The sequence below is a fragment of the Trichoderma breve genome, chromosome 2, assembly GCF_028502605.1.
Source record: "Trichoderma breve strain T069 chromosome 2, whole genome shotgun sequence".
Taxonomy (NCBI): Eukaryota; Fungi; Ascomycota; class Sordariomycetes; order Hypocreales; family Hypocreaceae; genus Trichoderma; species Trichoderma breve.
This window is the reverse complement of record NC_079233.1, coordinates 4,855,081-4,880,209: the sequence shown is the minus strand read 5'-3', so window position 1 is coordinate 4,880,209 and position 25,129 is coordinate 4,855,081. Positions and strand designations below refer to the sequence as shown.

Sequence of the window (25,129 nt, the reverse complement as noted above, 5' to 3'; positions counted from 1 at the left end):
GGCCTCTTAATCATGCTCGTCATTTCGGTTTGTCTGCTCCGTGCTGGGTACTTGCTAGGTAATATACATGAGATGAGGTGGTGACAGTAACATGACCATATCAAACTTCAATTTGCATGACACCAAACGGTTGAATCACTACAGTTATTACTACCAAATGGTGCAGGTATGTAAAACCTGACACAATGTATGAATCACTACTAGATGCCAATGTAAGGTACCTGGAACCTGTATTATGGGGCACCAACCTGCATAAGGTCGTTATGCTTATTTGCATAACTCGACAAGGGCATTCCTCCGCCATCCCAATCCTGTGCTGGCTTGGTACCAAGCTATCGATAAGCTTCCGGCGGTACTTAGATGACAACCTCCAACCGACCGCCATCGGTCAACTTGACACTTGAACCTAACAAAAGACTTCTTGGAGATCCTGTTTGCAGGGCAAACCTTCCCTCGTTCGCATCCTGATGACTTAGTTTACGAGCTTAATGAACGATTTCATCCAGTAGAATTCTACATTGCTTCAGAATCAAGACAGTCTTCGAGTGACCATGGCTGCGTTGGGCGGCGACATTGCCTCGCCGTTTGGCCCGCTGCAGGCCGAGCTTTCTCGTATGAGAAGGTCGAATCTTACAGCCGCCATCCAAGATGTTGACAAGATTATCGATTACCTCGTGGCTGCCCGAGAGCAGGTTGCTGCTGGTGTGTGATCCCCTCACTTCACTACAATGACTTTGGATTGTAGCTAACATGTCTTATCTCGGAAGCGGACGCCGACTCTCATCGAATTAGCATGGCAATGACAACACTTCAAAACCCCGTCAAGGATCGCCTTGATGCCATCACCAATGATCTCAAAGATGTAACAAAGGCACAGCGGAGCTTCGGAAAAGCCCTAGACAAGGTACGCCTCTAAATCCATCAACTCTCTGCCTGGCTTGCACATAAAATGCTGACTTTGATCGTTTCTTCAAAGGCCCTGCCGCATAGAGAACTACCGATGGAAACAGACGCCATGGCCGATCACGCCGGACTCATAAATCGCGCTATCGCCATGCATCTCGTTCGGGAGGGCCAGTTTTCCGTTGCATCGACATTTGTCCGCGAGTCACGAGACCAACCCCTCCATTCATTAGACGCCGCCTGGTCTCCTCGGACGGCACGGACGGACGAAGATGGAGATGACGATATGATACAAGAAGACGGGGTGGGGGAGGAAGGCGGCGGTCACGGAGCCAACGATTATCCCGAAGACCTACAAGGGCAGTTTGCAGAAATGTACAGCCTCCTTTCGGAACTGAGAAACAGGAATCTGGGCCCGGCGATCAAGTGGGCGCGCCAAAACAACAGCAGACTAGAGGCGACGGGAAGCAACCTGGAGTTTGAACTGTGCAAGCTACAATTTGTCTGGCTGTTCAAGGGCCCAGAGGTGAATGGTCTTCCGGATGATGAGAATAACGGGCAAATGGGCGCGCTGAGATATGCAAGAGAGAACTTTGCTCGTTTCCAGACGAGGCATCTGAAGGATATCCAGCAGCTGTGCGGAGCAATGGTCTTTGCGCCCAATATTGAATCATCCCCGTACCGGCACATCTTCCAGATCGACTCGGCCTTTGAAGACGTCTCCGCCTCCTTCACCAGAGAATTCTGCTCTCTCTTGGGCCTGTCGGCAGAATCACCGCTCTATGTCGCCGTCACGGCTGGATCTATCGCTCTCCCGCGGCTCATCAAATACACAACCTACATGAAGGAAAAGAAGACGGAATGGACGACGGAGAACGAGTTGGCCTTTGAAACACCGCTCCCGCCATCTATGATCTACCACTCCATCTTTGTGTGCCCCGTCAGCAAGGAACAGACAACAGAGCAGAACCCCGCAATGATGATCCCGTGCGGACATGTCATTTGCAGAGAGAGTTTGCACAACATGGCAAAGGGCTCGAGGTACAAGTGCCCCTACTGCCCGACAGAAGGCCATTTAAAGGATGCAATCAAAATCACCCTTTGAATTCCCCTCATTGTCCATCACTGTCTTCCTCTGCGATGATGACACGACAAAAATCTGGCGTCTTTTTTCTCTTCCTCTCTCTTTTTCTCTCTTTGGTAGGGATTTTCATGGTGACCATCTTATATAATGACCTCCATCCCCATTTTCCCGTTTTCATATCATTACTTTCGTCATATTGTTATTTTGGCTTACCAAAGCGAGGATCATACATTCTTTGGGAGTACTTGGGCTTTTTACGATAACTCGGTATTGCTTATCTTCTTTTTTCTCTTCTTTTTTTATTGGGTGGGAGCAAGTCAACAAGGTTGGATTGGTAATACTCTTCATGTTCTTTTCGTTTTAGCTCGGTTTCAGATGAGAAACAACAAAATCTCGAATAAACAACGTAGCATCACACAAAATAAGCCTCATCTCGTAACCATGGATTTTTGTTTTTTTATTGGAGGCATAACTCAGTTTATTCACACAAATGAAAAATAAAAGAAAGTAGAGAAAGTATCAACGAGAGATTCATCACATTAAAGGAAACAATAGATAAAAAGTTTTTTCGTTTTTTAGAAAAAGAAGAAAAAAACAAAAAGTAGCCAAGGAGTGACACGGGTCATCTATAAGTCACCCTTTATATATCCTTCGATATGATGATCACGGGTATCCAAACAAAACTCCCCGCTGTCTTCGGTGGTATGCAAAGTACAGATCCAACGCCCTTTATTGCTGAGCCTACTTGACGAAGCAAACAAACAAAAAAGAAAAGAAAAGAAAAAAGCAAGAAACTGACAAAGTAAAAAATTGGTATCCATTTAATTTACGGGATGTTATCAAAATATCCCCATCCAGCATAGCCTTTCAGAGTTAGCCTTTGTTATGAGCCTACATGAGGCGGCTCAATTGAGAAAAAAGGGGGCCATCCCGTTCCCTTTCGTAAATTCGTTTCTTTGTACATTCCCATCTCCGCGCAGCGCTTATTATTTTTTATTTTCCTCTCCACTATGTGCAATGACTTCCTTAGTCGATGGTCATGCGGTTTGCCATGGGGGTCTTGACATCGTTCATGCCAAATGAGTTGATGTCGCTCTTCTCGTCAACTCTGCGGGGGGCCATCAGGTGAGCCTTGAGGCCGGAGCCGAAGTTGTGCATGCAAATGATGGCGTTGATGATGGTCATGATGATGAGCAGAATGGTGATGACGGCGAACGCTGTGAGAGATTTTCGGACGGCCATGTAAGACTGGGCGCGGCTGGGTTCGTAGATACGGAAAAGCTTGAAGATGAAGTATGACAGGCCGCCGAAGTAAAGGACGATGACGACAATCATGCCAGGCTTGTTCTCGCGCTGGGTGAAGAATGCAGCAGCAATCAGAATAGCAATCGTGACGGGGATGGTTGCAATCGTGAGAGCGAATTCGGGATCCGTCTTTTGAGCGACGACGACGACAAACTGAATGATGAAACCCAAGAAAAAGAAAAAATCGAACTTGAGCAGGGCGATATAAATCTGGCAATCATGTTAGTCCAAAGCTCCGTCTTGTGTCATTCACTGCCAGAGCAATCATACCTGGTAGTGAAGGAATCGCTTCTTCATGCGATAATCGGCACCGATGTTCTTGAGAATGTCCCAGGCAAACTGCTGGTAGAGCTTCCAGGCAACATAGACCATGCCAATGGTGGCAACGGCAATGATGACAGGAGAGGCAATGAGGTAAGCCTTGATATCATCCCAGAGCATAGCTGAGGTGATGCCCTGCTCCAATGAACCGTGGTCTTCCAGGATTCCAAGGGCGACCTGAATCTGCTCAATCTGGAGGGCCGCATAAACCAAGAGAGCCAGGTTGGCGATACAGACACCGATGATCTGAATGGTGTTCTTCATACGTAGCGCATCCAGGACGATGATCAACTCGTAAAGGAAACCGAAAATGAATAGAGTAAGAAAGGTAGGGATTGTCTTGTATTGAGACTGAACCTGTGGATCGGAGATGTAGTCACCCAAGCTCAGCTGAAATTTGCCGAAAACATAGCTGTGAGAGTCTTAGTATGTGACGCATTGCTGTGACATGAAAAAAAGAAGGAAAGCGGGTAATATCAACATACGCTTCAAATGCCAGGTTGATGAGAGCCTGGATACCGGTGATGGCAAGAAAGGCTGTGGGCCATCTACCTTTTAGGAAAGCGAACTTCTTGCCAGTGCTGCCAGCAGCACCGACTGTGTCTGGGTCTTGATGAAGGCTCGCGTTTTCGGCGTATGTAGGCTGCGCATAAGGTGCCTGTGTTAATGATGCCTGGGGATAGGCCTGACCGTATTCAGCGCCATAATCGCCGCTCTGGCTGACGGACCGGTGGTGATACTGGGCGCCATTCTGGTCGAAAGCTGGGTCGCCTCGAAGTAGAGAGTTCTGAGCTTCTTGTGTGGCCGCCACGATGGGCAACTGGTTGACTCCTACCGGGAGTCTGCGGGAAGCGACGAATGGACAACGAAGTGCTGCAGGTGCCCCAAAGAACCGGAGCCGACTAATTCATTCCCAAGCTCAAAATACGCTCGGGCGGGCTGTCTCGATACTGATGATGGATGAAAGGTCGTCGATCGAAGGATGGTTGGTAGAAGGAAAAAGTCGAGTAAGGGGAGAGAGAGTCGAAGAGTCGATAAGAAAAAGGAATAAATGAATCGGTAGTGAGTAAGATGCGGGAAGAAGAAGAAAGAAATCTATCTGGCTGATAGAGTTCACTTAATCGGTCGACAAAAAGGCCGACGACGGAAACATGGAACAAACGAGAGACTGGAACAAAGATAGCAGGCGGTTTGAGGAAGAAAGGGAAAAAACACGGAAAGCGGAGGCGGCGAGAAAGGCAAAGGCTGCACCTGCACTGGACTGCGCTGAACTAAAAGTCGAGAGATTCTGGGTAGGAGCGCCAGGGGGCAACTTCTGGTCGGGACGAGGGTTAGATGGGTCAAGGTGAAACGCACTTTCGCGAGGCAGGGGAGACCATGGCGATTTGAGCTTGGCCGTCTGGGCAGCTACCCGTACTTATGTGTACCTCTTGCCTTGGCCGCGGGTGTGTACTAGGCCGTACCCTTATTGCCTTAGTACCTCTTTGAGCAGCCTAAGGATTAGCCTCGTCGCATCGATTGCATCTGGTCTACAGCCCGTTGACATTCACTACGACCTAGGGAGTATCTTTTGCCGGTTATTCTCTCGTGCGGCGCAAATGCAGGCCGGTACTGTACTGTAGTGTACTGTACTGTACAGCCAAGTTACGATGTGACACTACAGTACATGTACTCCATGCTAACCTATCGCGCATGTACACTCGCCGGGATCAAAATGGGACGGGCATGGGGGGCAGGGCATGGAAAGCAACAAAAGCAAAGCACAGCACAGCAAAAGCACAGCACAGCGGCAAGGGGGCCTCTCCCGGGAGCCATGCATGCCTAGGCTGGGCTGACTGGGCGGAGCCTTGGAGCGACGTTAGCAGCTGTTGGCGTGCGATCAGCGCTGGAGCCCGGTGATTAGAATGGTGAGACATGTGGTTAATACGGGAGTACGAAGTACATACTAACATACCTCATACGAGTGCCCCCGAGGACAGTCGGCCATGTGCCTTGTGAGCAGTCTAATATTAATTGCTTGGTGCTCTCAAATAGATCAAATGTGAATTGGGCAATGTTAGTAGCACCAAACCGGTATACGCGTAGCACCAGCATTTGGTTCATCCATTTGATCATATCGTGTCGTATGGAAACAGCGATGACGGCGATGACGGCAAACTGCAGCGATCCATCCATCCATACGAGCACTCGCTCCCCTCGATCAGCGAAGCGGGCCAGTGAGCACGATGCATCTTTGTCTGCAGCACATGCATCCATGGCAAGGTAATCCCACCATCTGCCTGGCTAGAGCCGGACGGGAGTGCAGAGTGCCGCTCTTGAACATGGAGGCTGTGCCGACGCCTCGTCGCCATTCGATCCCCCCTACTGCGGCCATGATTTTAAAGTGACGATGATCGCTTTCTAAAAAAGCACCTGAGACAAAAGAAAAGAAAGATTAAATCGTTGGACACCAAACCGGTTTATTTGTCGTAGTCTCATCTCATCTCCACGGGAGAAAAATCGTGGCGTCAGCCGACCGCACCTTGGTAGGTATTTTTGGAATGGATCCTGCAGTCAGCTATCGAGCACCACAGCGTGCTATTTTAATCCAGTTGCAAGAAGCTTTTGCTGGCTTGAGGCTCTTCAGGTACCCTCCCGACCGCCACAACCCTCCATGGCGTGAGGACAATCTCCTTAGTGTGCTTTGTTTTTGCAAGCCACGGAATCAAGAAGCCGTGCCGATGTTCCCACGCACTGCCCGAACCTGTGCGACAATAAAATTTGAAAGGCCGTTGACCCTTTTGACTTGAGTCGATTGACGTATTAGCGGGCGTGTACCTCCGAGTACAGTATACCGCTCGTTATCGCACCCGCGGACGCGGTACGGTGGAGCACAAACGGCAGCAAACGGGTCCAAAGAGTGCGAAGTTACGGCAATCCGTATTCTTTCTTTGAAGGGGACCCTTTGAGAGGACCCTGCCGAGGCGATGAGTTTTCTGGCGACTTGCCGGTTCGGGACATATCTTGCAAGCCTACGAAGTTCCTTATTATTTATGTACCTAGGCAGTACTCGTATGCGTCGAGAATAGGACATCCATTCGAGTATAAAACATTTGCTGCAAAGCAACCACAACAAACGGCCTGTACATTTTCAGGAGGATTTCAAGGGACACAACAAACGGCCAACACGTTCCTGGCAAAAGCAGTGGCCGCGCTTAGGAAGGGGGGAGGTTGGCTGACACCAGTTCGTCTCAGCGCCACCCCGAAACACGCCGCAAAACCCCGTATTGCATGTGCGTTCCCCAAGAGGATGCAAGGTGCGTCTTGCACACTGCGAATGCGGCACTGCGGTACTGCTGTTGGGTTGCCCTCGGGTCTCAGACGCGGACGGCAGACGCAGAACACATACCGAGCGCCCAATGACATGGCTACAAGTCAATCTAAGGGGTTGATCTTGGGCGGTTCGAGGGGCTGGCTATGCCCGTGCACACGGACAACCCGCACTGATGCTGAGTGACATTAAGGCTTTGTTTCTTGGACCAACAACAAACAAAGGCGCAAATAGGTATAACAGAACTGGCCGCTGGTAGGTAGCATCTTGTAGGCAACAACCTACCATTTTGTATGCCAAGGAGGCACTCCCGGGAGACGCTGCAGCCGGACAGCCATCACGTTTGGTACGTGTCACAGACTGAGACTCTAGACTTGTGCCTCGAGGGGGCTGGACCGGGCTGGGCTGGGCAGACTTCTGCTTGTCTTCCAGATGGACCAGAAAAGGAAGATATCAAAAGGGTACTGACATGTGCAAGCGCACAAAACATGTACGAGTACTCGTACGTGTATTTACAGGCAACATGGGGGCCAGGCTCTGATCATCTCGCTCGCAGCCGAATTGCATGTATGCAATAATCAAAGTTGATAGAACAGCCTCCACTGAAAACGTGGCTGTACAGGGCTAGAAGCGCATGCGCCGCATTGACAGAGGCCGCCAAGCTTTAGCTTGTTCTCACCTCCCCAGCTTGCCCGGCACATTGCGATCTTAGCAGCGCCTGTTAGCTGCAATGGGGGTCCTCAACCCCCGATATCCGGTGAATTGCCATCCATCGCATGAATGTGCGTTTAATGAAATGACGTTTGTATGGGGATTAAAGATCTTGGTCTTCTTTTTCTCATGGCCCCTTACTAAGGAGTCGGTGATTGGACGCAATGTTTACGCGTCATCTTCGGCGGAGTGCGCGTGGGTAAAGGCCGGCAGAGACGTGCCGGTGCTACCCACGAAATGACTTCGTCCTGCTAATGCAAATGGATCCAAGCGATCAACCAGGTACGAGTACTAACTTGTGCAGTTGAACCCTTACTTTCAATTCGGGGAACCTACTAAGTGCAGCGGGCTGAAGAACCGCCACAGCTCAATCTCAGCTACATCTAGCATCTCTACTACTATGAGCCATAAACAATCATCACCATCAACACTGCTAGACCTCGATGGTGTTTAAAGTATTTGGCTTGCCCCTGAAAGACCAACCGGTGACACCCCGCAATGGAAATGGCCCCTCCTGTTGCTTGGCCGTAGTCTGTAATAGCTCAGCATTTCAGCTGGGCCAGGTTCATCTTCTGCTGCAGCTCGCACGGCGGGGTAGCTTCGTGGTGGGAGGGCCTTACGTAGCGCCGTATATATTCCATTGATCCCAATACTGTTTATTCATCCATCTCTGCCATTGAGTAGCGCATTCGAAATAGACATCAAATCATCTGTCTTCTCTTTGCAACGTCTTTGACCACTCTAGACTCTAACATATCAAAATGGACTCCTTCATGAACGCCGGCAAGGAATACCTTGAGTCGCAGCTCAAGGAACAGTTCTCTGGCTCTGGCTCTGGCCATGGCTCTGGCAACCAAGGTATGTGCCGCATTGCATTCGTCTCGCCTTCACCATTGCCATCATCAGACATGAATCCCTCTATCAAACAACTATCAGTCTACTCTACAATGGCAACTCGAAGCTGACAACTTACACTCTACAGGAGGCCAACTCCCTCCCGGAAACAGTCAGTTCCCCCTCTCCTGCCCCTCGTAACGCAGCTACTCCGAAGCATGTCACCCCTAACACGATACGACCTTGCGATTCTATAGATGCATACGGAGGCAACTATCCCGCTGGCGGTGATTTCCACCACGAGGACGAAGATCTGCGCACTGCGCACCAGCACGCCTCCGAATACGCCGGCTCATCTGGCAACAGCGCCATCTTTTCCAACGTCATCAGCAGCCTCGGCCAGCAGAAGAGCCATTTGGCTAACAGCGACCTCGATGAGCAAGGTTAGTCAATATTTTACAACAAGCTACCTACGCGGTTTATTGGGTAGACATTCGACGTGCTTATAAAGAGCTCTGTGCTAACCATTGATTCCCCGCTTCGAATATAGACGCCATCCGCAAGCACCAAGAGACCTACGAGCAGGGTGCCGACAACCTAAGTTCCGGCAGCCTCGGCTCCGCCGCCGCCTTACAAGCACTGAAGAAGTTCACACAGGGCGAGACTGGTGGCAACCAGAGCCAGGGCGCTTTCCTGGGCTTGGCCTTGTCCGAGGCCAGCAAGGTGAGATACTATGGAGAAAATATGGCATCCTGATTACCCGTCTTGCTAACATGCAATTAGCTCTTTGATAGCAAGGCGGCTGATGGAAAGGTGGCATCTGATGCTAGCAAGGAGTCCGCGATCCAGCAGGCTGGTGAGATGGCTTTGAAGATGTACATGAAGAGCCAGGGTGGTGGTCAGCAAGGACCCTCTGGACTTTTAGGCATCGCTTCCAAGTTTTTCTAAGCTTCGGCAGCTTTACCTGAGGTTTCATGTATATGTGTGTTTTATCTACGAGATCTAGCAGTCGTCTAGCCCCTAGAGGGAAGACTTGATCAATGATGAGCTTACGAAGATTTGACGCCCAAATCGCCAAGAGTTTTGATGTTTTTGTATACAAAGCTTTCATGTCACTCAATTTGAATTGTAGCCTACCTAAGACAATTCTAACCCTCCCTGTTCTACTTCTGACCTCGAGCCAACGCCATGACATCCACCCATGTATCAGGCCGTCTACGTCCCTCAGGATACGTCTCGTGCAGATACTCCTCAGCCTCCCTCGCCCACGCCAACAGCTGCTCTTCGCTCCCCCACTCACCCGTAGCGAGCAAGCTGATAGGCAACTTGCCCTCTCCCTGCTCGGGATCGACATACCCTACCGGCGCCGTGATGGACGGGGTGCCCGTCATGTTGGCCAGGAATACGTACGACATGTTTCGCATGGTGATGTTGGTGTCACTCATGCCGTAGGAGTCATCACTGGGCGACCGCGGCCATCCAATCAGGGGCGACGTGGGCGTCATGATCATCAGACCCGGGTACTTTTGGAATAGAAAAGCGAGGTGGTTCATCAAGACGGTGCGAAAGGCGTTTATCTTGAGATAGTCGGCGCCGGACACCAGAGCGCCCATGGTAAGGAGGAGTCTGTTTGCCGGGCCGGCGAGGGACTGGTGGTGCGCCGGGTTGGGGGTCCGGCGGCGGTTCTTTTCCGCCATCTCGGCGAGGCAGAGCTGGGCGTGGGCGACCTGGAACTCGGGGAGAAAGGGGAGACTGATGTCGACGATTTCGTACCCGCGCTTGGAGGCGAAGTGATCAAGCGCCTTGTCGCACAATTCTCTCACGGGGGGGTCGGCCTTGTTGAACCAGTCTCGGAAGACGCCCATGACACGCTTTGCAGACGGCGCGGGCGGCAAGGAGAGGGCGAAGCGGCCCTGCGTCGGGCAGGAGGCGTCGGGCTGGGACATGACGCGGTAGGCAATGGTCAGGTCGGCGACGTTTGCGGCGATAGGGCCCGTGACGCACATGGTCATCTGCATGACGTGGGTGCGGTGGTGGGTGGGCTTGAGGCCGTAGACGCCGTTGAAGTTGGCCGGGATGCGGACGCTGCCGCCGGCGTCCGTGCCGACGGCGATGGGGACGACGCCGGCGCCCGTGGACGAGCCGCCTCCGTTGGATGAGCCTCCGGGATAGTAGGTCTTGTTGAAGTGGTTGGTGGGAGTTCCTTGGGCGACCTATGAGAGGGCGAGTGTGTTAGTATGTCATCTTACTTTTAAAACGTAACGGTGATATGTGACGAAATTACATACATTGACACCGCTAGTATCTGTTTACACATCGTCAGTATACACACATCAACTGAAACATAGGTTAGGTATGAATGCAAATGGGCTGCTACTATACCTGATCCAAGCTCATGCATCTTATTCTTGCCCAGCACAATGGCACCCGCCTCCTGCAGCTTCTTCACCGGCCACACCGTCTCCTCCTGCGGCGCAAAGAACGGCAGCGAAGCATTGTACTTCATGCCGAAATGGCTGACGTAGCCCTTCACCTCCGTATCATCCTTGACTCCAATCGGCACGCCATCCAAGATACCCAGCGGGTTTCCCGCAGCCCACCGCTCCGTCGACGCCTTGGCCGCTTCGACAGCGAGCTTCTCGGCGCCGTGAGCGTCCACCCAGGCGTCACTGTACTTACTCGTGCCGGTGGTCAGGCCGAGCAGCGTCTCAATGACCTGCAACGGAGTGGCGCTGCCGCTCTTGTACAGCTCGTGGTAGTCGCCGGCGGAGTAGTATCGCGCCTTGGATGAAGAGTGCTGGGAGGTGAGCAGCTCCGGCTCGAATTCAATCATGGGCCCTGTCTGGCCCAACGGTGTGACGGTAGGCTGCGAGCACACAAGGTGCCAATCAGCCAAAGACTGCGCTGGGCATTTTCCCACTCTCGATTGGAGGGTGTGATGGTGTGTATACATACATGAAAAGTAGGCGAGACATCGTCCAGGGCCGGCATGTCTTTGATCTTGGTGAATCCCGCGTTCCCGTAAAAGAACCTTGCCACAACACCGACGTTGCATATACTGTAACGGAACACTCCGGATTAGCTTCTACATTCTAATTGAACATTTTCTCTGTCTCCTCTCATTAATTTTCTTGAATGTTTATGAAATACGTACATTCCAGAACCCACAACGAGAGGTAAGCCCCGTAAGATCGGGTTGTGATCTATCCTCTGATTGTATCCCGTATCCGGCCCTTCCAGGACATCAGGATAATTGGCGAAGCTCTCCGGGGGAGCCATGTTTCGCAATTGACGAACAACGAGTTTCAAAATGTCTCGGGGATTTTTGGAGGGGATGAGATGAAAGGTCACAGCTCGGGTGAAGGTGCCAATCCCTGTGGGCGAGAGTTCAGTCTTGTTTCTTCAATTGATCATCCGTGCTTACACGAACCGAGACGCCTCTAGTAGATGATAGGCGCAAAGTTATGTGCACCGACCAGTAGAATTTGGTGGAGCGATGGAGAAAGTGGCCAAAGCACAGATTGAGAAAAAAAAAAAAAAAAATAGCAATTGTTCTTTTCTTTTTTATTTAAAGCTTGGTACATCACGAGGATTCGTTTTGGGAAGTGATTGAGTCGAGTTGATGTAGGTTAGCTGGGAAGCGACATCCGAGGTAGCTCTGAGCTGTGGAGATTTGAATCCAAAGCTAATTGCAGAGTCTAATGCTGCGGGAGCTCTATCGAGCAAAGACGCGGGGTTGCTTGGAGTTTATCCCGTCTAGAGGATTTCATGTGAAAGGGGTTCGGAAACAAAAGTACATGACTATGACCAAGCAGTAAATCATCTTCCCTTTTTTGTGGCTGATAGATGAAGAATGGAGGAGACTGATGTCTGACGTCTGACGTCTGACGTAGCAGCTCAGCATGTTTGCTTACCCGGAGGGAGTACATGTTGAATCGTGTCATACAAAATGCAGTTGATATACTTACGCAACACAGGCATTGCGTAGCTCCTGTTTGAGGTTGATAGCTCTCTCTATTTCCCTTGATTCTGTAAGTGAACTTGAAAGGGCTACATATTATACCTGTGCTATTGTGCGTGACCTGAAGCATCTTCTTCTGCTAATGCCGGTTGCTTGACCCGGCCAGATTGAAGCAATACATCACGAAGCAAGAAATGTTTTAAAATTAATATGAGAAAAAAAAATCAAAATCAATAACATGAACAAAGCCGTATTCTATGCGTGTTTCCAAAATAATCAGCAGAAAGCATGGTGCCCCAATTGGTAATTCACCATGTCCATCCATTTCCGTCTAGTTCTGCTTCCAATTGTCGCCTCCCAGTGGTATCATATTCGTGTACAGATGCCCGTGCCCAACCCAATGAATAAAAAGAAAAAAAAAAAGGGAAAAAAAAAAAAAGAAAAAAGAAAAAAGAAAATAAAAAATAGAAAATCCCCCCATGCATTCCTCCTCCTCAGAACAATAACAACAAGAACGGTAATCATGTAAGCAAGTTCCTGTCGCCAGTGATATATGCGTCTTTGAGCCCAACCAAACTCCATATCAGGATTCCATCATAAAAAGCAGTCAGCGAGGTTCCGGTCCGGCCGTAGTGGTGTATAGATCGTCCCCTTCCCTCTCTTCGTCGTTTTCGTTCTGACCAACATCTTCATCCCGCTAGGCCTGAGCTGGCTTGGCCAACGGTGTGCCGACGCTATTGCGCTTCTTTTCCTTCTTCGCCCATCGTAATCCACAGGCGTTACAGAGTGTCTTTGGGCCGTTGGGTCCCTTTCGCCATTCTGGAGAATCAAGAGTGCCTAAATATTGTATTAGTAGCCGTAAAAGATGAGAACCAAAGTTTAAAAAGGGCCATGTACCGCAATCTGTGCAGACATATTCCTCTGCCAGCTTCAGTTTCTTCTTCTTATCGCCTGATCTAGAATCCCTATCCATGGGCATGGCAATTCCCGCATCGCCCTTGATAAGGGTAGGGCTCCGGTTGCCATTGCTCATCCGCTCGCCATTCTCTATGCCTGTCAACAGAGCTATGGTATCTGCAGACGATGCTTCGAATCGAGCCATTTTATCACGCAGCGAGTCCTGGCGACTACCTGCTGTTACATCTTCCAGGTTCTTTCGAGTCAATGCGCCATCGGTATTTCCCGATGACATGGACATGTCGGTGGGCAAGTTGGAAGCTGCGTATGCTGTTGATGACGATCGGCCAGCATCCTCAGATGGGGTGATATCCGACCGGCCCTCTCGGCTCTGCGCCCACTGTCTTTGCGCCTCCTCCGCTTCTGCCTCCTCCTCTCTCCGTAGCTCGGCTATGCGACGCCGTAGCCTCTCGTTTTCAATCTTGTGCTCCAGGAACGAGTCTAGCAGCGCGGCGTTTTTGGTCGGGTAGAGACGGGCCATCATGAAGACGGCCTGGCAAAAGGGCGACTGATTGTTTGGATTTGGTGCAAATCGGGCAGCCGCAATGTGGGCATGACCCACGGCTTCGAATATCGCATAGGTGCCATCCTTCTTCTTCATCCGGTAGAACATGCGCAGCGGGTTGCCGGTTGCAATGGATTCGTGAAGCTCCGCAACGAGCACGCCCTGGTCGTCGGGATGGATCAGATGCTTCAAAAAGGTGTCTTGGACCTCCTCCGTGGTGTAGCCGGCGAGCGCGGTGATGCTGGGAGACACATATCTGATGCGGCCGTTGGAATCGAGAATCTGCAGCAAGTCCCTGAGCTCCTCCACCACCTTTGCCGGCCAGTTGCGTCTCTTGGTGAACTCGGTCAGCGGGTTGCTGCTGGACATGGCGGGTGGTGCAAAGGCGGCGGCTGGCAACGGCCCCGCACCGGGAACGTCGTTGGCGACGGTGTTGAACTGGTCCTGGGCCGTGAGGATGGCGTCTGGCGAGATGATGTCGCTGCCGTCTCCGTCCATCATGGCGGCCATGGGGTCCAGGCCGAGGCCCATGTCGCTGCCGAACTGAGCCATCATGTTGCCCTCGAGAAGTGCCATGGCGTCGTCGTCGTTGTCGTCGTCGTCGAACCGCAGCGCATGAGCATGAGCGTGAGCATGAGCATGAGAATCTGAATCTAGAATGCCTTGGCTGGGGCCTGCTGGCGGGAACATGGGCAGGACGTCGAGGTTGCCAAAGCCGAAGAAGTCGCCCTGGAGTGGAGGTGGGCCGGCCATGGTCGCGGTATATGCTATACCACCAGCTTTTGCATTCTACTCATCAAGGCCTGGGCCAGTCAGGTCAGATTAGCGGCAGCTCCTCTGCGTTCAGTGGCGTCCTGGGGGCTTTTGCGTGGTGAGGGGCCCGGGGGCTTGTGCAGCTGCTTTTGCTCGCAGAAGCTGTCGTGTAGCGCGCGCCGTTTGTTGCAGTATGTAGTAGCGAAGGGAAAGGAAAAACGATGGATGGTGAGAAGTCGTTCTGTTTACTGTGGGTTTACAGCAGAGACACACAGCGAGGGAAGCCAGAGCGAGGCTTTCGAATCAAATGCGATATTTCAGCCAAGCTGGGGCCAGGGTTTTTTCCTGCTAGCAGCGGGCTGACTGATCTGATGGCAGGCCAAGGCAGGGAAAATCACCACTGAACTGCCCTGTTCCTTTGTACCAAGACATGAGCCCGGCCGGAGAAATGGCCCCGTGAAAAGCGGGCTTTGCAAGTGCTTGATTGGGGTTGTTTCATCGTCTTCCATAATTGCTTTTTGCTGGGCCCTTTCTGTGTACTATTCCTGCTGCTAAGCCGTACTACCGGTGTATGCTAACCACGAAAAACGCTTCCCGGCTGCCAACATTGGGATTGATCGTCTGGGCTCCGCTAGCAGCAGCAACAATGTCTGGCAGCAGAACATGTCCACTGGTGCTATTAGCGGGGTGCCCCGAACAGCTGAGCCAGTTGAGGAGATGGAGCGAAATCCAACTTGGAAGATTGTCAGGGATGACGCAACCTGACCTCCCTAATCCTGCGGCGCTGGCTAGCGGCTGCAGCGGGAAGACGTCGATTACAACGCTAAAAAAGCGGCTCTCATTAGTAGCTGGTTTGCTCTGTTTGATGTCACGAACCGGATGGGTGGTACGAGTAAGAATAAGACAGAGCATTTTGAGCTAGGGGACATGATTTGCTTACTACAAGTGGTCTCTGAGAATTACCTACTTGTGGCCAAGTATGTGTTCCAGCAGATGTATCTACAGCCCATCTTCAACCGAGGGAGCACAGCATGGACGGGCAGCGACAAAACCAAACCTGGTGCGCTGAAACGACCTGCTGACCGGCGTCGTGCTGGTCTTGCAGGCTCTCACAGCTAGCAGGCCTCGGGTCAAGCAACTCGCCCATCCGATTCGACCACTTGGCTGGCTAGCAGCGTGCATCTCCGGGGGGGCGAGATGGGCAATGCAAGGGAAATCGCTTCCTGATGCATCACTTTTGGCTGTTCCTGGGGGGCCACTCACTAGGAGGTACGGAGAAACAGGCAGATTGGCTACTGTAGGCTTACAGTACTGCAGTACTAGGTAGGTACTCTACCAGAGGAGATTAGTAGGAGTGGAGGTGCTAAAGGTTGCCCTTCACAGCGGTACAATGCATGCGACAGTCATTCGAGGTATGCAAGCAACAAGGGCGTATCAACTTGTACTGCCGAGCTCTCAGTACGAGTTGGCCATTCTACTAGAGACAGCGCACAAACAAGTTTCACGCGACACACAAGCAATGCTGTTACTGTTATCGCCACCCTGGTTTTTGGCATCAGCATCCCATTGATTGCACATTCGCTATCGGTGATGCTACAATTTCGACTGGTGGGACGCCCTCCAGCCCCAACTTCGTCAGTGGCTGCGTGCCACAAGTGCTACCTTATTTGGTTCTGGCTACAGCACCGGCACCTCCTCCTTAAAGAGGGGTCGATAAATCCTGTGCTACGCTATCTTGCTATCTTATCGCACGTGAGGACGCATCAGTCAATTAAGGCTCTCAACGCGTGACCCGCTGCCTGGAGCGCGTTTGGTGTGAGTGAAGCTGTTTAGGTAGACATCGTCGGGATACTCGCTGTTTGTGTGTGTGTGAATTCGAAGCCCATCCTCAAGGCGACAACACCAGGGTGGCAGCATCAAAAGAAATGCCTCGGCGCTAATTACACAACCAGCGACAGCTCATCCATCATTGGACCTACACACAATCGTTGTCTCTAGCTAAACAGCATCCTCATCATGTCGAGAATAGACAAGCTCTCCATTTCCGGCGTCCGGTCCTTCAGCCCGGCTGTTCGGGAGGCCATTCAGTTCAACACTCCGTTGACGCTCATTGTTGGCTATAATGGATCCGGAAAGACAACAATCATTGAATGCTTGAAATATGCAACCACCGGCGAACTGCCTCCCAACAGCAAGGGTGGTGCCTTCATTCACGATCCAAAGGTATGGCAGAGATTATTCGCTGTTGGTGTCTGTGCAAGCGTTGTGAGTGTTCCTCGCTAATGCCGACCGTCTCGCATCCAGCTCGCTGGAGAAAAAGAGGTCATGGCCCAGGTCAAACTGCAATTCCGCTCCATCAACGATCGACAGCATGTGGCAACTCGAAGCATACAACTCGCCGCGAAGAAGAACACCCGCACCCAAAAGACGCTTGACTGCTCATTAGTCGTCGTCAATAATGGAGAGCGAACAACGACATCAACCAGACAGGCGCAGCTTGATGAGATGATTCCTGAGCGGCTCGGCGTTTCCCCAGCTATTCTCGACGCCGTTATATTCTGTCACCAGGACGAGTCTCTTTGGCCGTTGAGTGAGCCTGGAGCCTTGAAGAAGCGCTTTGATGAAATTTTTGAGGCTTTGAAATACACAAAGGCTATTGAAAATCTCAAGGTGGTCCGGAAAAAGCAGGTAGAGCAGCTTGCAATACTCCAAGGTGATGAGGCGCACCACAAGGTCATGAAAGATAAGGGCGAACGGGCTGAAAAGCATATGACTGTGCTTCAGGGTGAAATTGAAGCAGCCCGCGCCGAGTGCGAATCGCTTACAAACGAGATGGAGGAATGCCAGGAGAAGATACGCCAAAAACACGAGCAAGCCAATAGTTTCCTCCAAATCGTGCAGAATCTCAACAACAAAAGGGAGCAGCTTGAATACAGGCAGGACGCCGTTGACGAGCTCAGACAGACAATTGACGAGCTGCAAGAAGATGATGCGACCCTCGAGCGTTTCTTGGCCCAATACGAAGAGAGCATGGGTCGCTACCAGCAAGAAGCCGAGCAGTACAAGGCTCAATACGCCGAGCTCCAAAATGAGCTGACGAAGCATCGCCAAACCCAGTCGGCAAAGTTGGCCGAGCAAGGGAAACACCAGTCAGATAAAGATAAATATGAGCGCCAGCTGAAAGCAAGAGTGGAATTAATTCAAGAAGCTGCACGACAATACAACCTCAGAGGGTTTGACGAGGACCTAAATGACCAACATGTACAATCTTTCCAAGACAAGATTCAGAGGCTCTTGACAGAAAAGAAGAGGGATCTGGAACGACTACAGAAAGAGAACGCTGCGGAATTGGACAAGGCTACAGGCGTCATTACAGAGCTTGAAGGTCGCAAAGCGGCCAGAACGCAAGATCGGGTTTCTGCAAAACAGCGGATGGGAGCCATTGAAAAGCGTACAAGTGTCCTGCAAAATGAGGCCGGGAGCATTGACGTCGACGAGGGAGCCAAGGCCATCCTGGATGGACAGCTTGAAGAACTGGAGTCTCGGCTCAGGCATGTTCAACAGGACATGGATAAGTCTAACTGGGATCAACAGTTGACCGAGGCCAACGACAAACAGTGGCAGCTGGAAAGCGAAAATGAAAAGCTAGGTCGCGAGCTGGTTGAATGTACAAGACTGGCATCAGAGCGGGCACAGCTTGAGCTCCGCAAGAAAGAGATGGCAGATCGGAAAAGAAAGCTTGAGACGCTGACCGAGACTTGGAAACCCAAGCTTGATAATGTCCTTGGATCTGATTGGGAGCCAGCATCGCTGGACTCCCGCTTCCAGTCGGTCCAGGGGCGTCGAAGCAAAGCCCTTCAAGATGCACAAAAACTCCGAGACCAGACAAGGCAGAAACAGCAAAAGGTTGAGTACAAGCTCAAAAATGCAAAAGAAATGCATGAGAAAAAGACTCAGGAGATGGCCAGGAGTAAACAGGAAGTTGTTGCTGTCCTGCAAAACGTACGCGACGGTGCTGTTGTCGAAGACTATGTGGAAGAAGTTGCAGCTGTTGAACAACAAGTTGAAGAGCTCCGGACTGATCTTAGCCTCTTTGATGCTCTCTTTGACTATTATAACAAGTGCAAGCGTATGCTGGACACGCAGAAGAGATGTAGGCTTTGCGACCGTCATTTTGATGACAGCCAGAGCGCAGCTCTCGATCGCCTCAGCAAAAAGATTGATAAGCACTTGGACCCGAAAGGCAAAGTTGATACGGAAAAGGACCTGAAAGAGGCTGTGGACAATTTGGAATTGTTACGTGCGGTTCGCTCAGCGTTCGACACGTATGAACGGCTTTCTGCAGAACTCCCTGCTCTCCAGAGCGAATGGAAAACTGCAGAAGCAGAATTTGAATCTCTGGAAAAACAGCTTGAGGAAGAAGACGCTCTTGTTGTTGCAGAGGAAGAGAAGCTAAGAGACCTTGGAGATTTAGCCAAAACAGTCACCAACATCTCTCAAACTGTCAGAGAAATCAAAGATGCCGAGGCTCAAGTAGAACGCATCGTATCTCAACAATCATCCAGCGGGGTTTCTCGTAGCGTTGACGAGATCCATGAGCTTCAGTCAAATCTATCTGAGCAGCTCAGAGGCCTAAAGAATAAAATATCCAAGCTCACGGCTGATAGACAGCGGATGAAGGATCAAATCAACTCACTCGAGCTTGAGAAGAGTGAGCTGCGAAACAAGATTGGTCGCACCGCAGGGCAGCTCGAGAAGAAGAAAGATCTTCAAAACCAGATCCAGACTCTCAAGGAGGATTACACCCATCAGCGTGAAGTGATTCAGCGAACTGATGAGGAGCTGGAAAAGATCGAGCCGGGCATTGCAGAGGCACGGTCGGCCCGCGATGAAATGCTTCGTCTTGGTCGATCCAAGGAGCAAGTCATCACCGATCAGCGCGATGCCATCATGAACTCGATGAGCGAAATTAAGATGCTGGACAGCGATATTCAAGACTATGTTGATCGTGGTGGCCTAACTAATCTTGCGTCCAACCAACGGGCCATTGCCTCTCTCGAGACAGCCATCAGCACTACGGAGAAGGAGATTGCTGATCTTACCGTGCGGACGAACAAGCTCAAGCAAGACATTGACAGCGGGGACCGTAAAAAGAAGAATATTAGTGACAATATCAACTACCGCAAGCATTTGCGAACGCTCGATGTTCTACGGACGGAGATTGCAGAACTAGAGGATCGTAATGCTCACGAGGATTATGACCGCCTCCAAAGAGAGGCTCGCTCACTGGAGAACATGTCCAACCGGCTGTTGGCCGAGCGTGGATCTGTCATGGGCACAATGAAGTCAAAGGATGAGGAGCTTGGTCGTCTCCTGAAAGAATGGGAGATGGATTACAAGGACGCCAAGCGGCAGTATCGTGAATCCCATATCCGGGTCGAAACCACAAAGGCAGCGATCCAAGATTTGAGCCAGTGCACTGCTACCGTCGATAAGGCGGTGATGCAATTCCACGCCATGAAGATGGCAGAGGTCAACCGCATCGCCAGCGAACTCTGGCAGACAACCTACCAGGGCACCGACATTGATACCATCCTCATCCGCTCCGACCACGAAAGCAATACCACCGGTAAGCGCACCTACAACTACCGCCTCTGCATGGTCAAGCAGGACACCGAGATGGACATGCGCGGCCGCTGCTCAGCCGGCCAAAAGGTGCTCGCCAGCATCGTCATCCGCCTGGCACTCGCGGAGTCGTTTGGCGTCAACTGCGGGCTCATTGCCCTGGACGAGCCGACGACGAACCTCGATAGGGACAATATCAAGTCCCTGGCTGAGAGCTTGCATCGCATCATCCAGACGAGGCAGCAGCAGAGCAACTTTCAGCTCATTGTGATTACGCACGATGAGGAGTTTTTGAGGCACATGCGGTGCAGCGACTTTTGCGATAGCTTTTTCAGGGTCAAGAGAGATGAGAAGCAGAATAGCGTGATTTCGAGGGAGAGCATTACCAAAATCTTTTAGGGACGTTTCTATTATCTATCTATTTGGGCGGGATACTGGCTGTGTAGCAAAAATTCATTTGATCAACGATGTGGTTTCATGTTATTCATAGTACTGGAGTTGGCAGCAAAGAATCATGGAAGAGGTACTGGCAATAGTATGCATATATATAAAGATGTATAGGGCTTCCATCAAACAATACAAACAATCGGCACATGGAGTTAGCCAAGAGAAACTGAATCTTCGTCGTGCTAATATCTGGGGAAAAAAACAATAAAATAAGATGAAAATAGAGGGAACAAACACAATCGGGTATCAGAATGCTCAATAACCCTAAACACAACAATCATGAATATGAAAAAAATCAGTAAACCCAGCCCACCCCAATCCATCATCCATGACTGGATATAAAACAAAGACCACCCATAAGTACTCAAGCAACCCAACCTCTTCCCAGAAAAGTTGGAATCCATCCCAAGGCTAATATTGTATAGCCCGACAAAAGAAAAAAAGATTGCGCTTTGCACCGCTCATGACCGACCTAAAAACTCCGTGATCCCCCCTTTCCCCCTTCCTTTCTCCTCGAAAGACAACACAATGATGATGATGTTAAAAGGGGCAATGAATGCATGAAGACGCATACATGCATCGCTTGCAAATGTAGGCAAATCAGATCCCTCCCCTTCAGCGTAAAAGTCCAAATAAAACAACAAGGCCAAATCATTTTTCTCTAACCAAGTCATTATATCAAATCTCAGTTTGACGTCTTTTTTCTTTCTTTCCTTTTTTTTGTGTTTTAATTTATCCGCGGGCTCTTTCTTCTAGCCATACTCTCCGCTAGAGCCGTCAGGGGTAGATTCTCACGTCCCTCGCCAACCTTGTTATGTTTCCCCAGGCTCGCTCGCGCGGGACGGGCATTGCGCTTAAATAGCGAGTTATCCGATGCGATAGACATGGTGCTTGAGCGGGGCTCAAAGGAAATGCCACTGGCGGAGAGACTTGTTGACACGTTAGGGTTGACTTCGCGCAGGCTCGCACTCCTATCTGAGTTGCTCTCAATCGATGGACGTTCTGGTGTGCTTGTCTTGCTAGTCTTCCTTGAAGGGGCATCCAGGTCGGTAAAGACAATCGTATTATCGTCGGCATCGTCTTCGGCCTCGGTTAGGCCAGAAAGGTCTTCATCAAGCTTCGAAAGGATGGTATCGTGTGTCTGGGTGCGAGGCAAATTCGTGGGGAACTGGTACTGTGCCTTCTGAGGAGTTTCTCCAGTGGGCCGATAATCCTGGAGTGCTGTCTTGCCAATCTGGTCGCGCAGGCCCGATAGTGGTTGGCATATTTGAGTAGTCAGAGGCTCAAGGCTGCTGTGCAGATCGCTGGCGTCAAGGTCCATGACCTCGCCGAGGTTCTTGACGCGATCAAACGTGGTCTTGAAGTGAGTGGAGATGTTGCCAAATGACTGATCCACCGTGTTGTACAGAGCCTGGAGGGATTGCGAATGTGTTTCATGATGGGCGTTGCTCTCAGACTTGGCACGAGCCACAAAGTCGTCCATAGCTTCCATCTGGATGTCCAAATCATCAATCTGAACACCCACCACGCGTACGGTCTCAGCATGCACTTGGTTCGCTGTGGTTCGTATGGTGGTGCTGCGTTCCTCTGCCGCGTTCCAGTCGTCCTTCAACTTTGTCTTAATCTGATCGCGCGACTTCTTGACTTCCTCCAGCAGCTCAGCCTCTTTTTCGTCCCAGGCATCCATGCCTTGGTTGTGCTGAGTAATGGCCCCCTCGAGAGAGGTGTTGTAGTCGGCCATGCTCTTCTGCATCTGCAGGGTTCTATCTGCGAATCGGCTCTCCTGTGCTTCGGCCTGGGTCGTGATCAGGGCCGAGATTTGGGCCAAAAGCTTTTGGCGTTCCTCAGCCCCTTGCCGCCTCTCCTCCTCCAACGCCTCTTGCATGCGAGTTGAGATACTGGCGTTTTGGAGCATAATAGTATTGGTGGCACTTTGCAACTGTCGCCTCAGGTTGTCAGACTCACAACGCTGGGTAGTGATATGCCGGACGAGATCTTCAAAAATGGACTTGAAATCCTTGCCCAAGGAGCTGTACGAAGTATGGAGTTGTTCGTGGAAGCCGGACATCTCGCTCAAGACATCCCCTGCAATCTTCTCTGCGGCATGTGAGATGGCTTGAAGACTTTCGCTAACCCGCTCCTTGACGTTGTCACGAATCTCTTTGATTTCTTCCAATACCTCGTCCATGTCTTCTTTGGATCGCTGTTTCTGCTCCAAGAGCTGTCTCTTGGACTCTGCAAAGGTCTCAAAGTTCTCGTCCATGAAGGCTTGTGTAGCAGACAGCTTCTGTAGCTCTTCTTCAACAAAGGTCTCCATTCGTCTTGATACGCTCAAGATTTGTTCCTGCTGCTCCTGCTGGAAGACCCGGACCCGTCGCTCTACCATTGACGTTATCTCAGCAACTTGAGACTGGGATGAGTTCCACGCCGTCCGATTCAACAAGTGGAGGTCCGATTTGCGCTTGTTTTTTGCGTGTAGGCCATTGACGTCCTTGACCGTCTTCTGCAGCTTGTCAATCAGTACACTGCCGATTTCCGTCAGCTTCTCCTCCGTCTCCTCGTGGGCCTTGCGCAGTTCCGTCTCTTCTGCTAACGTCTGGCGAGTCGCTGCGAGGACAATGTCTGTTTGATCGAGAACGCCCTGAGTATCTTCCAGCTGTGCTTTGGTGGCTTCATTCTCTTTCTTCATGCCCATGAATGAAATGTTGAGGGAAAAGAGCTCCTGAACCTTGTTCCGTAGGTTCGTTTCTAATGTCTCGAGCCGCGCACTCTGTTCCTCTAATACAATCCTCCTTGATTCGCTCTGTGCAGTCATCTCTTCGTACATGTCGTTGGAAAGGTAAACGCCGTTACGTTGCCGAGTAGCTATTAATTCGCTCTTCAACTTCTCAATTTCAAGAGTAAAGTCTTTCAGAAGCATCTTCTTCGTCATCATATGAAGCTGAGGCTTGTTTCGGATATTCTTCGCGCGGAATGCGTATTCGAGTGTAGATATCGTTTCTTCGAGGTTGCTTTTTGAGGGAGAAATGGTGGCGATGATGCATGTTTTCGTTTGGCCACCAAGCGAATCTTGCAAAAGGCGAGTCAATTTGGATTCTCGGTAGGGAATATGAGGGCTGCGATCCACCAGAGCATTGATGACTCGCCCTAGAGTGAGCAGCGACTTGTTGATCAAGCCAGCTTCGGTGGCTCGCTTATTCTCTGCGCCTGATCTCTGAATGTTTTCGCTTCCAGCCAAATCTACCAGATTCAACTTGCCGGCGCTCACAAGCTCCTCCACCCCTTGATCGTTGGGCTTCTTGACATATGCCGTAATCGTGAAGACGGTGTGGCCTCGGGAACTTAGATCATTGCACTTGGTCGCTGCTACCTGGCGCTTCAGGCTGCCCTCCTGGAGCACCTTGATTCCCTCGGCAGCGTTTTTGATGTGCTTTTCCTCCATGCCCTGAACAAGTGTGGTTGCGTGACCCCGTCTTGAGGTGTCATCGAAAATTTTTAGCTTTGCGTTTTCGTCGGCGGAGAGTAAATCTCGGAGGTCTTCGTTGTACAGTTCGATGAAAGAGCACTTGACGCAATTGTCGCTACCTTCGATCTCGAGTTTATTAAACAGCTGCTGCAAGACTCGGGGAATGATGCCGGCCTCGTCAGAGAGCATGCCTAGCGTATCTGACATGTCTCCTGACATTGTGTAGGTCTTGCCTGTCCCTGTTTGGCCGTAGGCAAATATCGTGCAGTTATAGCCCGCGAGCATCTGGCCAATTCATTAGCATATACCAATATGAGAGAGCGTATGCCACTCTTGGAATCAGACCAGGAGCGGATTGCGTAGGAAAACCAACCTCTTCCAGAATAGGTTTCACTGTATCATCAAACACCATGGACTGGTCAGCGGCCGGCGAGAAAACGCGGTCAAAGCTGTAGGTCTTGTTGCTCAGCGCGTTGGCCCCCATCGACAGCTCAATCACCTTCCCCTTGACGCCGTCTGAATTCACCACCACAGCGCTGTTCTCCTTGACCTCCCGCTGGCTGCGCCCGCGACATCGCACCACGACATTGATGTTTGTTTCCTCGCCTCCGCCCACCACCACGTCGGCCTCAAAGTCGCGCTCCTTGCGCTTTGTTCCACCTGCTGTCGCCGCCGGGTCTGCAGGGGACATGGCGCTCGACCGGTCGACCCGCGACGCGGCGGCCAGGTGTCGATTTGTTGTGGCATTCGAGGGTCTGGCGCTGCCCGGACGCGTGCTGCCTCGCATGCTGGCGCTTGTTCGTATGTTTGACGAGCTCATGGTAGGCCGAGTAGGATCTCGATCGGAACGTGTTCGAAGGTGAGCCATGTTGACGGCGGTATGACCACCACTGCCGGTTGGTAGCCTTCGTTTATTTTTTTTGTCTAAGGATGTGTATGGATATGAT

General features: G+C 51.1%; 7 protein-coding genes across 7 annotated transcripts; 3 read left to right on the top strand and 4 right to left on the bottom strand.

Moving 5' to 3' along the window:
- Positions 1–551: 551 nt before the first annotated feature.
- T069G_03710 (RING-type zinc-finger domain-containing protein) lies at positions 552–2,008 on the top strand (the record flags this gene model as incomplete). Its single annotated transcript, XM_056170920.1, has 3 exons — positions 552–702; positions 768–904; positions 977–2,008. The coding sequence occupies 3 exons, from the start codon at positions 552–554 to the stop codon at positions 2,006–2,008; spliced, it is 1,320 nt and encodes a 439-aa protein (XP_056031812.1).
- Positions 2,009–3,013: 1,005 nt separating this feature from the next.
- On the bottom strand, positions 3,014–4,992 carry T069G_03709 (uncharacterized protein; the record flags this gene model as incomplete). Its single annotated transcript, XM_056170919.1, has 4 exons — positions 3,014–3,502; positions 3,563–4,025; positions 4,099–4,455; positions 4,970–4,992. The coding sequence occupies 4 exons, from the start codon at positions 4,990–4,992 to the stop codon at positions 3,014–3,016; spliced, it is 1,332 nt and encodes a 443-aa protein (XP_056031811.1).
- A 3,403-nt stretch (positions 4,993–8,395) lies between these two features.
- On the top strand, positions 8,396–9,416 carry T069G_03708 (uncharacterized protein; the record flags this gene model as incomplete). Its single annotated transcript, XM_056170918.1, has 5 exons — positions 8,396–8,492; positions 8,617–8,640; positions 8,726–8,911; positions 9,019–9,191; positions 9,252–9,416. The coding sequence occupies 5 exons, from the start codon at positions 8,396–8,398 to the stop codon at positions 9,414–9,416; spliced, it is 645 nt and encodes a 214-aa protein (XP_056031810.1).
- A 215-nt stretch (positions 9,417–9,631) lies between these two features.
- T069G_03707 (amidase domain-containing protein) lies at positions 9,632–11,747 on the bottom strand (the record flags this gene model as incomplete). The annotated part of the gene is made up of 6 exons (XM_056170917.1): positions 9,632–9,782; positions 9,825–10,681; positions 10,757–10,773; positions 10,851–11,334; positions 11,424–11,526; positions 11,623–11,747. 6 exons carry the CDS (start codon positions 11,745–11,747, stop codon positions 9,632–9,634), a joined length of 1,737 nt encoding a protein of 578 aa, XP_056031809.1.
- Positions 11,748–13,126: 1,379 nt separating this feature from the next.
- Positions 13,127–14,644, bottom strand: T069G_03706 (GATA zinc finger domain-containing protein; the record flags this gene model as incomplete). Its single annotated transcript, XM_056170916.1, has 3 exons — positions 13,127–13,266; positions 13,327–13,503; positions 13,561–14,644. 3 exons carry the CDS (start codon positions 14,642–14,644, stop codon positions 13,127–13,129), a joined length of 1,401 nt encoding a protein of 466 aa, XP_056031808.1.
- A 2,016-nt stretch (positions 14,645–16,660) lies between these two features.
- On the top strand, positions 16,661–20,668 carry T069G_03705 (AAA domain-containing protein; the record flags this gene model as incomplete). The annotated part of the gene is made up of 3 exons (XM_056170915.1): positions 16,661–16,867; positions 16,949–18,944; positions 18,990–20,668. 3 exons carry the CDS (start codon positions 16,661–16,663, stop codon positions 20,666–20,668), a joined length of 3,882 nt encoding a protein of 1,293 aa, XP_056031807.1.
- Positions 20,669–21,443: 775 nt separating this feature from the next.
- T069G_03704 (kinesin motor domain-containing protein) lies at positions 21,444–25,050 on the bottom strand (the record flags this gene model as incomplete). The annotated part of the gene is made up of 2 exons (XM_056170914.1): positions 21,444–24,467; positions 24,556–25,050. 2 exons carry the CDS (start codon positions 25,048–25,050, stop codon positions 21,444–21,446), a joined length of 3,519 nt encoding a protein of 1,172 aa, XP_056031806.1.
- Positions 25,051–25,129: the final 79 nt, after the last annotated feature.